Below are 14,232 nucleotides of genomic sequence, written 5' to 3'. Positions count from 1 at the left end.
TCCTATGGCAGGACGGACCGTACACACCCCTGCTCTTCACCGTAGAAAATATGTTGTCAGAGGGGCTGTTTGCGGTTCAGTTCCTTGCCAGATGCCGGATGCCGGATGCAAGCCCGGTACAGGCAGGTCTGGGTCCTGAGGCAAACAGCTGTGTTAATTTTTTGCTCCCGAGGAATGCAAGCGATGGGCATTGCGCCGGGCCCGATCGACTGGGTGCACGTGACACGTTCGTGCAGAAACCGGTTCCAAACTCCCAGCCCGACGCGCAGGCCGTGCCAAACCAACGTGATTATCTACATGGTCTGTATCTCTCAAAATATTTTATCCGGTGGTGTAGGCGCCTGTCGGTCATGCCCGTCAGTCTCAGCTGCAGTTGTCTGACACCTTTGCAGCGCGCATGCGCAGCGAGCGACGAAACTATACATAATAATAACAGTTGCCCTCTAAATAAATGATATGATGCAGCTTTCCCCATCTGTCGTCTCGGACTGTAATTATTTCCTTCAGCAGGGGAGATAGCCTGCCGACTTGGCGACTTTCTTTAGGAGCAATGCAAATGGAGACTTAATCTTTGTCTAACATGACTTAAAGGCGCGCTGCTGGGCCCACCGAAAATCGCTGCTGTAGCAATAGAATGACGCACCGCACTCCAAGCTCTCATGTAGTATGCATATGCATCATAGTCGCGACAACTTTCTCCAGTACAGCGGCGGCGTCGAGAAGCTTGAACACGGGGGCGGCCACGACTGGTCAGGCGCCGGTGTGCGACCTGCACCCTGATATTCGAGCAAGGTGCTGATACTTTGAAAGAAGCTGAAAGAAAGTTTTCTAGGGCCGGCAAGATTGTCATATGCCTGCGCAGAGTATGCGTGCCCTCCACCTGACGTGTTTCGCGTGCCGCGTGGGACCAGTGGAAGTCTCGCTGGAACTTACGACACACCGCCCCCATACCTCCGCACGGTTTAGGATGCAGTATCATTGTCACAATGTAACGTGCATGCAGAATTCAAAAGGATGTCGCCTGGCTGGACGAAATAGGCGGAATTCACGAGGGCATGATCCGCAACATCTCCCTGGTAGGTCCCAGCGTACACGTGACACGGACGGTACACGACCTACCTTGTCGTATTAATTATTTCATTTCGGCTTTGATCTCCAGGTGTGTGACAAGCACGTGCGGCACCTGTGCAACTTCAGGGTCGTGCGCGTTATGATTAAGGACGGGTGAGCCGCAACACACATATGGAAAGTCAGCTTGAGCCAATACGGGGCTGTGCGATGGACTCATCCATTCCGTGTTCGGCCAAAAGTTGTGATGTTGGATTCCAGGTGGCACCAATACCCCACTTATCCACGACGCAAGCTGTCTGGTGTTCCAACCGCCCACACCCCAAGCCATGCTGCCCGTCACCTTCATCCACCCCAAGCCATTCACCTCATCACGTGCCGCTGTCCCTCACACCCCGCGCCTACGCGCGTGCGCAGGGAAGTCTATTTGAACAGTGTGCATCCCGAGTACAAACTGGGGCCCACCCAGTTCGCGGGCTTCCTGGCTGAACTGTATGAGGCCAGCAAAGTGTTCAGGTGGGCGAAGAGTTTGGGTGTGTGATAGACGGCTGCATGCATGCTGGACATCATGCGTGCTACGGGTGTGAGTGCTGGCCACGCTGCTGGGGTGTGCAAGATTGGTGCTACTGGATATGTGGCTGGATCTCAAACAATTCAAGAAGCATGAGGGACACGGTCATGAAGGCGAGAGCATGACTGGAAGGCAACGAGCTTTGCCAACTGCAAATCCTGCTTTCTTGGCAGAGCATGGCAAAGCCGACCCGCCAACGCCCCTCCGCCCCCATCAGATTGCCGGATGTGGAGTTTGCATACAATGGCGATGATGACGCCAACTGGGCCTTTGACTGGAAGGACCGCGGCAAGCTACAAACCAAGTGAGAGAGCGCGAGCGGGCGTTACTATGGGCCGCAGAGAGTGCGTGAGGCTGAATACCTGGTTTGGTCTGGCCGGTGGCACAGGTGGGGGCCGATAAATGCTCTCCCGACCATGGCCTGTGTGCCATTGGCAAACCCTATCGTGTTGAGCCCCGTGCAGTTTCCACGGCGGGCCCTTCCCGCTGGTGGCCTGGAGCAAGAGTGAACGCAGCAGTGCCATTCTTATCCCCGACAGCGGCGCGTTCAGGTGCGGGCATGGGGCGGGGGACTTGAGAACTTGAAAGGACGCCCGTTGGGTGCGTGGTGCATGGCGATGCACTTGCCGTGGTGGTGGGTGGCGGAGGAAGTGGCAGTATGGCATGTGGGGGCGGGGCCGGGCGGGGCATGTTGGGATGAAGAAGTGTAAGCAGGGGCGTATGCAAGCGGGTTGCGGCGCCGGACGCTTGTCGCAGCAAGGCGGCGGTGCCGTGAGGACATATGCCACCCGCAGCACCAACCGCCCCGCCCAGCAGCTCCGTACCTACTCGCCCGCGTGAACACATGTTGACATCTACACACAAATGCATACTCATGCACGCACACATGCAGGTGCATGCATGACGGATTTGACAACTTCTTGGAGCGACTGGACGCAATTAATAAGGTGGAATGGAGCACGCGGAAGCAGGTGAGCTGCTCGCTCCTCCCTGTTCCTCCTGCCCTCCTGCATCACCACCCCTCCACCCTCTCTCCCCTGCCCGCATGCCCCACCCTCACCGCGACCTCGCCGCCCTCATCCCGTACCCCACCCCGCACCCCACCCCACACCCTGCAACCCCAGGTGGCGTTTGGGCGCTGGACCAAGTTCTGCCCGCTGTACATGCTGCTGGGCCAGCCGCGCCTGCCCAGCGGGGAGCCGTACAAGTGCCCGCGCGCCTGGCTGCCCGCAGTCAGCAACGAGGCCCCGGAGCTGCTGGTGAGAGGGGAGGGAGGGCGGAGGTGGTGGTGGGGGTGGGGGGGGGGGTTGCGGGCATGGGCACGGGTTGTAGGTGTTGGAGGATGCGTGAGGGGGGTGATGCGTTCAGGGGTTGGGACTGGTACCGTGTTGAGGCGTGATGGGGTGGGGCGGCTGGCTGGGGAGGACGGGCGGCGGTGCGCCCATGCACAATACACAGGCACGATGTACATGCTCCTGCTCCTTTCCCAAGATGGGGCTCGCGTCACCATCAGCTCACCCGCACCCGCACCCGCACACGCCCGCCCGCCCAGGACGCCGGCTTCGTGCACGGCGGCGACGACCCGCCCCCCAAGGGCGACCCGCGCTACAAGGAGCCCATTCCCATCAGCCACCAGGTCAAGTACAGGTGAGGCGTGTGTGTGTGTGTGGGGGGGGGGGGGGGGCGGGGGCAGGGCCTGATGCAGGGGTCGTGTGGTTAGTAATGGGCGTGGGTGAGGGTAAAGGCATACCGGTGGTGATGCTACGATCCGTACAGGCCCCCTGAACAAACCTGTATTCGCTCTCCCCACTGAATTACGCAGGTACCTGGTGTCCACGGACGGGGTGGCCACCAGTCGCAAGATGGAGGTCTACTTCCTGTTCGGGTCGCTGGTGATCAAGGTGGGTGGGCAAGGTGGAGAAGCAGTTGTGCACCCAATGCACACCGGCATGCGGCACGTCCATCCGCACACAGCGGGCATGACTTCGGACACCGCCACCCCCACCCTCCCACTCATGGTCCTGCTGCCGCGCCAACCACCCACCTCCCAACCCCCCCTATTACTGTTGTCGCGTGCCACTCCGTTGTCAAGCATCGGCCACGCTCTCCTCCTCGCTCTATTGCATTGGGTTTGGTTTAGTTTGGGCTGGCATCTACAACCCCCTCCGTCCCCCTGCCTGCCCCGCCGCAGTCCGCCTCCGACCGCATGGGCTACTTCTACGACGCACTGCGGCCGGATGAGCACTTCGTGACCTGCCTCAACTCATCGGCGCGCGACATCCTAGATGTGAGTCCAGGCGTGTGTCACTTCGCGCCACCGCCGCATGCATGCCACACGTGTTTGCAGCATGGCCCCATCAACAACAAGGCCGCCTCCCTCCCCGTTTCTGGCCGAGCGCCTGATCGTCCCTGGCATGGCGCTGACTCCACCCGCCCTCCTTACGCGTGCGCCGGTGCTGAGCTGCTGTTGCCACGAGGCTCCCAACCGCCCCCAACACTCACACATGCCACCCCCACGCACGGCGCACAGGTGGTCCGGTGGGCGCGGTCGCACGACGCCGAGGCTCGCCGCATCGCCGAGACGGCTCAGCGCTTCGCGGTGGAGCACCTGCGCCGCTCCGCGCGGCTGTGCCAGATCCGCACTGTGATTGAGGAGCTGGGCAGGCGCATGAGGTGCGGGGCCTACAGGTGGAGGCCGGAACGGGGGCAGCATGCATGATTGCATGCGTACCGTACGCAGGGGGCTTGCTGAGGTGATCCGGCGGTTGATGAGGGCAGGGATGTGTGGGGCTGCTCCCGGTCGTGTGCTGCCCTCTTCTCAAAGAATGCCATCATTATCATACGCCGCCCGCACTTTCCTGCCGTACACCTAGGCACCGGTGCCGTACTGCTGCACGCAAACACAGGTACACACCCGACTGCTCCCGGCGTGAGCTGTGCATCCCGCTGGGCCACTTCGTGAGCTTCCTGTCCAAACACGGGCGCGTGCGGGGGGTGTGCGAGTAAGTGGCACAGCAGATCCCCCGTATAACACGCGGGCAGCAATATTTCGGGCAGCAGTGCTCCCTGGGGTATGAGTCAGCTGCATGCGTGCCGCAATCCAAATGCGGAGATCCCTGCTGGACAGTCTCTGTATCCATACCAGCACCCCCTGATTTGCTGTCTGCACTGCAGCTGGGAGGAGCTTGTCACGCGCTACCCGCCCAGCAGCGCTGCAGTGCAGACCTTCACCACCAGCAGTGATTACGTGAGTGCGCGGCTCACGTGGCCCAGGCTGTTGCTGAGGCACATGTGGCGTGTCCACACATGCGCAATCGTTCCTGTCGGGCCATGGGCGGGCGGGGGCTGGGCGCACGGCTGGGCGGGACAGGGCGGGCTGTGGCGGCCGGGCGGGGCGAGTGGTCTGGGACCCCCACCTGAATCGCTACCTGCACCTGGCTTGACGTCATACGCCGTGGTAGTAACGTCATACGCCCCCTCCCCATGCACGGCGCAGGCCATTGCCAACCTCATCTCCAACAAGCAGTTCTGGCCACGGGACAATGACTTCCCACCTTTGGAGGAGGAGCCCTACTTTGGCGTGCCGCGCATGTAGCGGCCTGCAGCAGTGCTCAGGAGAAAGCCGGTTTGCTGGTGTAGCGAACTGGAATGGGCTCCAAGCGCAGGTCGCACCCGCCCGTCGACAGGGGGTCCAAAGCATACGCGCACTAGCGGTGAGCGCTAGATTTCTGTGTGCGTGCGGCCGTTTTTGGGGGGGATTCCCAATCAGGGATGCAGCGGGTCACGGCTAGCAGGGCTGCAGTGCCAGCGGTCCCTGGGACAATCAAGGTGCTGTGAGCGCACTATCTAACTACTAGTTGTGTTGGGTGGTTGCACACAAGCGGTTGGATGGGCGAAGGATGATGGGAAATGGATTTTACACGACATGATTGTGGGGTTAACAAGCAGGTGAGAGGCTAGGGTGAAGTTTGTTGGGTTATCCTGCCTCGGTTGCACTGAATGTCGATGCGGCTGCCGACTCCTGCTGGTCCCACAATTGGAACACAACATAGGGGACATAGGTTGGGTGACATTTATTGCAGTCTGTCATGAAGGGAATCATTTTGCGATTGATTGATTGATTGATATGTTTGTCTGGTATCCCGGACCATTGTTGTTGGGTCGTCACTTCATGCCGTACACGGGGTTGCTTGAGGCGCATGCACGCACACTGCCGTCGGCCATACGCAATAACCACAAGAATGACATATTGCTTCATCATGATTGCATTGGTTGGCGACGTGGTGGCCACAAGTAAGCGTAGATGGCGCTTGGGCAGCACGTCTGCGGTCGATGGTGGTGCATGGAGTGTGCGGGGTGTGCGCGCGGCACACCGTTGCGCATGGTACACTTGCGAGAAATGTGCTTCAACAAGAGAGTACTGTGGCCTTACTGTTCGCAAGGCAATCTCCGCCCTCGTCGCCCCCCCCCCTGGTCACCGTTAACATTCCACTCCCAGCCGAATGTGTAACACCTCCGCTTCCCGGCATGAACGCGGGCTTAACCGTACCTGGGTGCCCTGACTACTGCGACCGGGCAGCCGGGGGTGAGTAAGGCGAGTTGGGACCACCCATATAACGCTGCTTGAGATGTAGGCCCACCCCAGCGTTTCTCTACGCCTCAGAAGTGTTTGCCTGCACAGCTGCAAGGATCAGGGCCCCTCCCTTGTCTTCTTGGGAGTACCGCAATGTTGCCTGTAGCACTTGAGGACAGCTGCACGCAGGGGCTTTGCAAGGGAATGTCGAGGGACAGACGGCGACACAGGGCGAAGTGCTAGGGGAGAGCATGGGAGCACACCCATATGCAACTGCCACTCCTGCACCGTTGTGATCTAGGACAAGCAAGAGCAGAGGGGATGAAAGATGAGTTCCCGTTGTGATGGCTGAAATCCCGACCCGCAAATCCCATAAGGCTAGGCAGGGCAGAAAGCGCAGAACGTGTGCGTGGTCACGTCACCGATGATCGCGCTGGCTGGCTCAGAGAGTTTGCTGGTGCGCAGTCCTCACGCTCCGGGCATATGCAACTGCCACTCCTACGCACTCCTGCACGTAAGCGTTTGGAGTCAACTGCACCAGGAAGCGGGCCTGGCCGCGTGGGCTGGCAAACATGTATCTATAAACGAGTCTTTATATAATGTGTTGCCATTGTGTCGGCAAAGGGGAGTAGCGGGACGCGAGAGCGGGAGTGGGGCCGGCGACCGCTGCCTAGCCTGTGCATGGCCCTGTGCAAGCTGTCCACGGAGACCACAGACCCCGAGACACCAGCAGACACGCACCAAACCCCCTGAATATGGACACTCATATGCCCCATTGGCTCTGGCCGGCGCCGCTCGGTTCGGTGAGCTTCGGAAGGGCACCACAGCCGGGCATCGCCGCGAGGGGTCCTTCAGGCCAGGGCCAGGGGGCCGGCGACACGGCGCGTGCCCCATTCTAGGCCGCACATCAATTGAACTAACAGCAACAACGTGTACGCGCAGGAAGCACGAAACAGGAATTTCATTTGACGCGTGTGAAGAGTGCGAAATGTCGCGATGGTCGAGGTCCCGGCAAGCGGGCCTCTCGGGTCGAGACCAATTTAAATAGTTCCATTGGAGTCCAAGTTACAGTTTCAATCACTCGGGAGCCTGGGAAAGGGGGTCCGAACACTACTTAAGCCCGGATCCAGGCAGGATCCAGGGCCCGGGGCGGGAGTTGCCCGGTGTGAATCTCCCGAGTTGCATACCCCTCTCCCCTGGCTGCACGTGGCTGCGTGAGGACGGCTGGGGACGGGAGGGGGCTGGGGAGACGCGGACTGAAAGCATCCATGCCCATCCAGCCACTACTTATCCTCAACAATGGTGAGCACGATTCCAGTTCCCAACCCACATGCATGCACGCCATGAGGTGGCGGGTGGTTTTCGTGCTCCTGCTGAGCCTCCTGCTGCTGCTGTTGTTGCTGCTGCAGGGAGTGTGCCCGAATGAGCTGGTCCTGAGCCGCCGGGAGGAGGTGGGGGAGGTGGGGAATTCGACGTGCCCGCGTGTCTGTGTACCGTATTTCACAAGGTGCCAATGCCCGGTGTCATGTTCGTCCTATGCACGCCTGCCCGGGTCCAGGCGTGTGGCGGCGGCAGTGCTCCGCCGGTCGTGGTGGGGTTGTGGCAGCGGTAGTGACAAGGACGGGTTTATGCGTCACGCATGAATGTGTGTGTGATGGGCCGTTGGCCGACGTCGGCCGACACTGACCTACCATGCGTTAGGTAACGCAAGTGCTGGTAGCCGGGGGTGAGGAAGGCGAACGAGTCGGGACCGCCCGGAAGGCATGGCGGGCACAGGCGGGCACCTCCCAAGCCAAGTAACACGTGGCATGTCCCGCCCATGTCCCAAGCAAAGCGCCTGCCTCAGTGGGCTGAAGTGCTGTGGAGTGCAAGGAGTATCCGGTGTTTCTCAACACCTCAAGACTTCATGGGTTGACACGGTTGACACAGGGCGGGCATCTTGCATGAGCGATGCAATGTCAAGAGCGATCGACGCAGGGGTCCAGGGGTCGCATCTTGTTTTCGGGGTGATGTCTAGCTCAGACAAAAACGGCCGGGTGTCATCTTGTGTCTTGGCACATGGCGGTTTGGGGGCCTCTCCATACATAGGAATTCGGACGAAACCCGCCCCAAACCCGGGCCAACAAAGTCTCACCCCAGATAGGAGGAATGTTTAGGAAACGGCCAAAATGGCCGGTAATGTCTAAAGACATGAAGATAGGAGCCCTGGATCAGCGTGTGGGAAACCACCTAGCCATCACCTAGGTTAGCTTCGTTCGTCCGCCGGGATGCCTGCAGCCTGCTAGCTAGCGTGTGGGCCTGCTGCGCCATCGTCCCCGCTTGATGACTACCGCTGATATGCTGGTGGTCGGCTGCACAGAATATGCAACGCCGGCAATCGGCTGGCCCACTAGAAAGTATTATAGCATGACTCACTCGCTTCGGCAATGCTAGCCCCCCCTTAAATCTTCAGAATTCCATTAATGTTGAAAGGCTTACCCAGAAAGCTGCGATCTCGCCATTGTGAAGCCCGCAGCATTTTGCGAGCAACAGCTTGGCGATTCATCCGCAAATCTTGGGCTTCCCCTGCCTCCCCTGCCTTACTACTTCTTTCTACAGGAGATCCTAGTCTGTTGTACCATCTACCTGCTCAGCAATTATGGCTTTTCTGGGAAATGACATCATTGCTGCGCCCAATCACTTCCAGCAGAGCCTGCAAGAGCTGCTGCATACCCACAAACGCACGCGTGATGGCTTACTAGCCATCTCACCAGCGGTAGGTGGCGCGGTGCACCCTTGACCTGGTTCGCGTCAGTTGCGAAGAAGGAAGCCCCGCGGCCCGCCCCTTGCCGCCTCGCGAGCGGTCCACGTAGCAGTATGCTCTAGCCCCCCTTAAGGTGAAACACAAGCATACTGCAACGTGGACCGCTCGCGAGGCGGCAAGGGGGGCTTCCTACTCGGACACCTTCGCAACTTACACGCACCAGGTCAAGGGTGCACCGCGCCACCTAGGCGCAGCAGCGGACGACGCTGCTGACTTCAAGCAGAGGCTTGGAGACTGCTTTTCGGAGTCCAAGGCGGCCGCAACCCGCCTCGCCACAGAAAGGGATCAGCGTCAAGGTGTGCGCGCGCGCGTGCACGTACGCAGAGCGCGCTTTGTCTGTTTTTATTTGTATGTTGCTGTATATCATTACATGCTCTCTGGTGGCGGAATGTTTGCAACGCCCCCGCCCAGAAGTAAGCTTGCTTGCTTGCGAAGGGCGGGAACTTTATTTCGACTGCTGTTGCCTCGATCGACACGCACGTTAACCACTCCTTGCTTCCTGCCCCATCTGCGATATCTCCATCCACAGCTCGAAATGCGCCAGCTCAAGCGCGCGCTCCAGGAGCTGAAAGAGGTCGACTTCTCGGAGAGCGGCGATGTGCTGGCGAAGGTGAGTGTGCGTGCCGGTGCCGGGGGCACCCTTACTTCCCAATCTTTCGGGTTCCCCTCGCCCCAGCAGCTTTGCTGGTTCGTTGTCCCTCCCCGCCGCCCGCCCCCCTCTCCTTCACGCAGGGATGCACACACACACACATGTTTCTTAGCTCGGCCGTAGGGATACTTAATGCATGCTGCTGTGCGTGTATGTGCTCTGCCGTGATTGCAGGTGTACGCCATCGAGTTTGTGGGTTATGATGGCACTGATGGCCAGCCCGACTTCTGCGCCATTGCCACCTACACAAAGGATATTATCGCCGGCCGCGCCGGCGGCCTCCTGATCAAGACCGACCAGCGTGAGTGCGGAGCTGATGCGTGCGGGTCGAGCTACGGGATTGGCTGTGTGCGGTAGTCCGAGCGATAGATGGCTGCTGCTGCATGCTGGGCGGCACGGGCGGGTCGTCGGTTAGCAAGACCGCACTACAACTATTGAACCACATTGCGAAGGGCGCGACGCGACGTGCGTTGACTTGGGCACACAAGTGAGGCAGCAGGCGGCGGGCGGGGTCGCCCAGCTGCCTGCTGCTGCTGGTTGTGCATGTGGGTTGGGGCGCGGCACTGCGGCAGGTGCCGTGCCTGGACATAGATAGGCTTGGCGGGGCGGAGGCCACACGGGGGCGGGGGGGGGGGGGGCGGGGGCACCATGCCGAGGGGTCTGCATATGTTCCCCTCACTCATGCAGCCGAGTTAGCTACTCGGACAAGTTGCAATGGCTTTCACGTGCTACATATACCACAGACGTCAATATACATTAACGTTTGCGGACGATCGTGCAAATAGACTATGTCAAATGCTTTGCGCCAACGGACCCTGTAGCTCCGATGATAGGTTCAATCTAACGTTTAGCAATCACAGAGTACTCCAACGTGCGACTTAGGCTCACAGCAACCCTTTGGAGACTAGTCGTGACCTAGAGGAGGAGGCCTCCTCTTCGTTCAGTAAGTTGTTTTAAAACATACGCAGATCTTAATAAATTGACGACAGCAAAGGATGCTGAAATTCGTGCCCTCCAGGGCAACATGCTTCAGAACATGCTTTGAATGTGCGGACAGACAGGCTAATCTGAGCCCGTGTCTACTCGCTTTACATTGTACACATATACGATAGAAGCTTTAGCTAGTCGGCCGGCTAGAATACGCATGTCGGTTTGGACACGTACGTTTTGGTCCATGCGTGCCCACCTGTGCAGACAGACACGCGGGTTGTCCTCCCAGCCCGCATAAGATTTCACCCCGCCGAGTTCACAGAATCCATATGGATAGTGTCCGCCATGCTTTATAAGATTTTAGGAGGGATCCGCTGGAGTCTGGGGTCAGTGATTCCCCCTCCTGACACGTTTTGTACCCCCATCTTGCAAGCCATATAACTTTTGCCCGACAAATTGCGGAGGGACCGGAGCATTACGTACACAAAGTTTTGTGACTCCACAGGTTGTTGGGCAAAAGTTATTGAGGGGTAAAAAGTGCACTTTTGCACCTAGGGTGCCTCCCCGTCCTTACATGTTCGGCTGCTGCCGGTTTGACGCGTTGCCTGCTCGCCTGCCATCTGCAGCTGAACCACCAAGAGCTTCAAGAATCACAAGAAGGTCAAGGCGGCGGCAGGAGCGCTTGCGGTCGCCTTCGGTGCGACTGCGCAGGCGCAGCATTCCGTCGAGTTCGCCGACGCCATGTCGGTACAGGTGGCGACAGCGCACCTGCTGTACACGCTGGCGGGGCACGCGCTCCTGCCGATCGTGCACAGCAGCCTCAATGTGCCCACGCACAAGTGGACCGCCAGCAACTCGCTGGCGTCGCTGCACATATCAATTGCGGTAGGTGTGCGCCGCAGAAGCGGCGCGGCGGTGCAAAGAACATGCGCACGAGCTAGGCAGATAGGGGGCGGGACGGAGGCGCGCGTGGAGGGGGGACGTGTACGTATGTACGTTGAAGGGCAGAAAGCAGTGCACCTGCCTGAGGGATTTGCTTGCTTGTCAGCAAGGAGCATGCGTGGGTAAATGGCCACTTACGCCCCACGGGTGGCGAGGCCGCGGGCGGCGAGGACGCGGGCGGCGAGGACGCGGGCGGCGAGGACGCGATGGACGACGATCAGGCCGCCCCCGACGCGGCGGCAGCGCCGCAGGCACAATCCTAGACGGCGTTGGCGGCAGCAGAAAGAGCGGTGAGTGATGAGGATTTGTGGATGGAGTGGTTGGTCGGGATGGCGGGCGCGCGCTGTGCTGGCTGCCGCCAGTACGTAGTGCCCACGTACGCATATATGCTGCGCACGTGCACAGCAGCAGCCCCAGGTGGCCGGGTGCTACTTGCTACGTGTGTACACTGCGCGCCTACTGTAGTTGACGGCGGGCGGGTGTGCACACCATACATCCAAGTAGTTTCCAACGGAAGCTTCTTCTTGACACGCTCTGCCTGCCTGGCCCCTACGTTCCGCGCAACCCTACTTACAGGCAGCTTACTTATCATGTGTGCTGCACCGCTGGCACCCGGCTTGCGTTGGGACGTGAACAATGACTTGCTTGGGACCCGCACATGCATGTTACAAATGACAGTAAGGCGTGTTGATGCATTCAGATTTGCAAAATCAAGACCGGGGGATGGAAGGGGTGAGACGCTTACGCGTGGATGTATGGGTTGGCGCGCGTGCCGACGGGTGGCCTTCTCCCCTCCACCACATACCTTCCATCCCCCGGTCTTGATTTTGCAAATCTGAATGCATCAACACGCCTTACTGTCATTTGTGACATGCATGTGCGGGTCCCAAGCAAGTCATTGTTCACGTCCCAACGCAAGCCGGGTGCGGACGGGTGGCATGTATGAGTGCGAAACCTTGGCAGTTGACTGTGTGCGTGATCGCGCCCAAGACATTTGAGGCAGTCTAGTTTCGAAGCATTTGTGTAATGATAAGGATAGAATGATTGGTGAGCTTGTGGGTTATTACAGTGATTGTGTCAATGCATTGCGTGTTACTCTGAAAGTGGAGAGGCACGAGATAGGGAGCGAGTACGTACATATGTGCGGTGCATCACCAGGGAAGTTGGCACGCACTGGGGAGTCGGCGACACACCGGCCCAGTGGGATGGGGCGCTGTGTCGCTTGGTATACAGTTGTGACACCCCCCCCCCACACACACACACACGTCCTGTATGAATGGATTGCATTTGAGATTCTGAGCAAACTCCGTGAACAGACCTGTTCGTTGCATGCAGTATTTGTGCTGTAAACGGACCGGCGATGCAATCACGCATGCACACAGACCGGCAGGGGATTGGTCACGCGCAGCAGCAAATTTAATTCTTGGCAACATCTTCAGCTCCACCGCTTGCTTGGTAATGCACACTGCTTGGGGAGCCGCCCAAAAAACATTCCGTGAAGTCACAACAGCTCGTGTACGGCACCTACTGACGAGTGTCCAGCTAGCTCACGCCGGACGGCCTAATCAAGAATTGGCCAGTCCTCCACCACCACCCTTGACTGCCACATACCCAATTCGCAAACTTCCCGCCGTACAAATGAAGTACCGCAACTTCTGCAGCCCTGAACATTCTCTACACCATGACCGGTGCAGCAGCCATCCTCGCAATCGAGCGAACAGCAGTGGAGATGCAGATCAACGCACTGCACCGGCGCACAGCAGGCCCCTCGTGTAAGGTCGCCGCTGCCTGTCGTACATACAGAGGGATAGATGGGCTGGAGATCAGGTAGGGTGTGGAGCCGTTGCGAAGGCGGCGTAGGCGGCGGCGTGCAAGCTCCAGAGGTGGGGACGCCGTCCATCCACCCATCCACCTATCCACGTACACCAGCCTGCGAACGCAGCAGCTGCAGGCAGCCAAACACACCAACCCCTATGAGCCCATGCTAAGGAATGGCACGTTCGGGCACTCGGGTGCCACTCCGGGTTTGGGCTGAGTCCATAGGGCCCCCAAAACTTTGGGGACCCGCTTGAAACCACCGGGACATTTGTCCCCCAAGCGACTTTCAACATGCATAGCAACGTGCAGGTCGCGACTGCGCGCTGGTCTGGTAGAGTCGCTGGGGGGCAAAGTTCCGGATAGGCCTGCAGGATGCATCGCAATGGGTCACGGCCAGCCAGCAGAACAGCAACTGCATGTGGTGCGATGAGACCCGCGGTCTTGGGAGGTGTGAGCGAGGGGATGGGGGTGATGAGTGCCAGGAGTCCCGTGGCAGGCACGAGCCGTGCGCGTGTGGGGTTCTCTGGTGTGTCCAGCTCCTAGACCATCGCCGCTGACCCTATCCGTATCCATGAACCCGCATCGCCGTACACCCAGTCGTCCTCAGTGCCTGCTGCTTGTGCGTGGCACTCGCGCGCGTCATCCCGCCAGTCCGTCCAACCCGCCGCGCGCCCCTCAAACCAACCTAGGATACGGTGGTTAAGAGGCTTGCGCGATGCCCCTGGTAATAAGCGCACGAGGAACGACCTCGCCTTCTGGTGCCCGCGGCGCTATGGTGCACTTCCTCCTCCCCCCCGCCCGCCACGCACACACATACACAAAGACACTGCACACCCGCAGCCCGCACCGACCACGCACCCACGACACGCCCGCCGTGT

The 14,232-nt window shown here is 59.4% G+C and overlaps 1 protein-coding gene across 1 annotated transcript; it reads left to right on the top strand.

Moving 5' to 3' along the window:
* The first annotated feature begins 331 nt into the window (after window positions 1-331).
* Window positions 332-6,077, top strand: CHLRE_17g744097v5 (uncharacterized protein). Its single transcript, XM_043072708.1, has 14 exons — window positions 332-1,076; window positions 1,160-1,224; window positions 1,486-1,584; window positions 1,857-1,943; window positions 2,104-2,190; window positions 2,532-2,610; window positions 2,764-2,898; window positions 3,192-3,286; window positions 3,462-3,540; window positions 3,831-3,926; window positions 4,170-4,312; window positions 4,546-4,620; window positions 4,814-4,886; window positions 5,136-6,077. Exons 1-14 carry the CDS (start codon window positions 1,056-1,058, stop codon window positions 5,232-5,234), a joined length of 1,233 nt encoding a protein of 410 aa, XP_042915167.1. The 5' UTR covers window positions 332-1,055; the 3' UTR covers window positions 5,235-6,077.
* The last annotated feature ends 8,155 nt before the right edge of the window (window positions 6,078-14,232 follow it).

Source organism: Chlamydomonas reinhardtii, chromosome 17, assembly GCF_000002595.2.
Source record: "Chlamydomonas reinhardtii strain CC-503 cw92 mt+ chromosome 17, whole genome shotgun sequence".
In the NCBI taxonomy this organism is placed as follows: Eukaryota; Viridiplantae; Chlorophyta; class Chlorophyceae; order Chlamydomonadales; family Chlamydomonadaceae; genus Chlamydomonas; species Chlamydomonas reinhardtii.
Note: the sequence above shows the minus strand (reverse complement) of the source record. Positions and strands in the feature narration are given on the sequence as shown.

What these genes read in the sequence shown, in the direction of transcription:
- CHLRE_17g744097v5 (XM_043072708.1), top strand. Translation starts at nt 1,056, where the DNA reads ATGATCCGCAACATCTCCCTG. An exon ending in AGCCACCAGGTCAAGTACAG is followed by an intron (nt 3,287 to 3,461) that starts GTGAGGCGTGTG and finishes TGAATTACGCAG; the next exon opens with GTACCTGGTGTCCACGGACG. An exon ending in AGCTTCCTGTCCAAACACGG is followed by an intron (nt 4,621 to 4,813) that starts GCGCGTGCGGGG and finishes TCTGCACTGCAG; the next exon opens with CTGGGAGGAGCTTGTCACGC.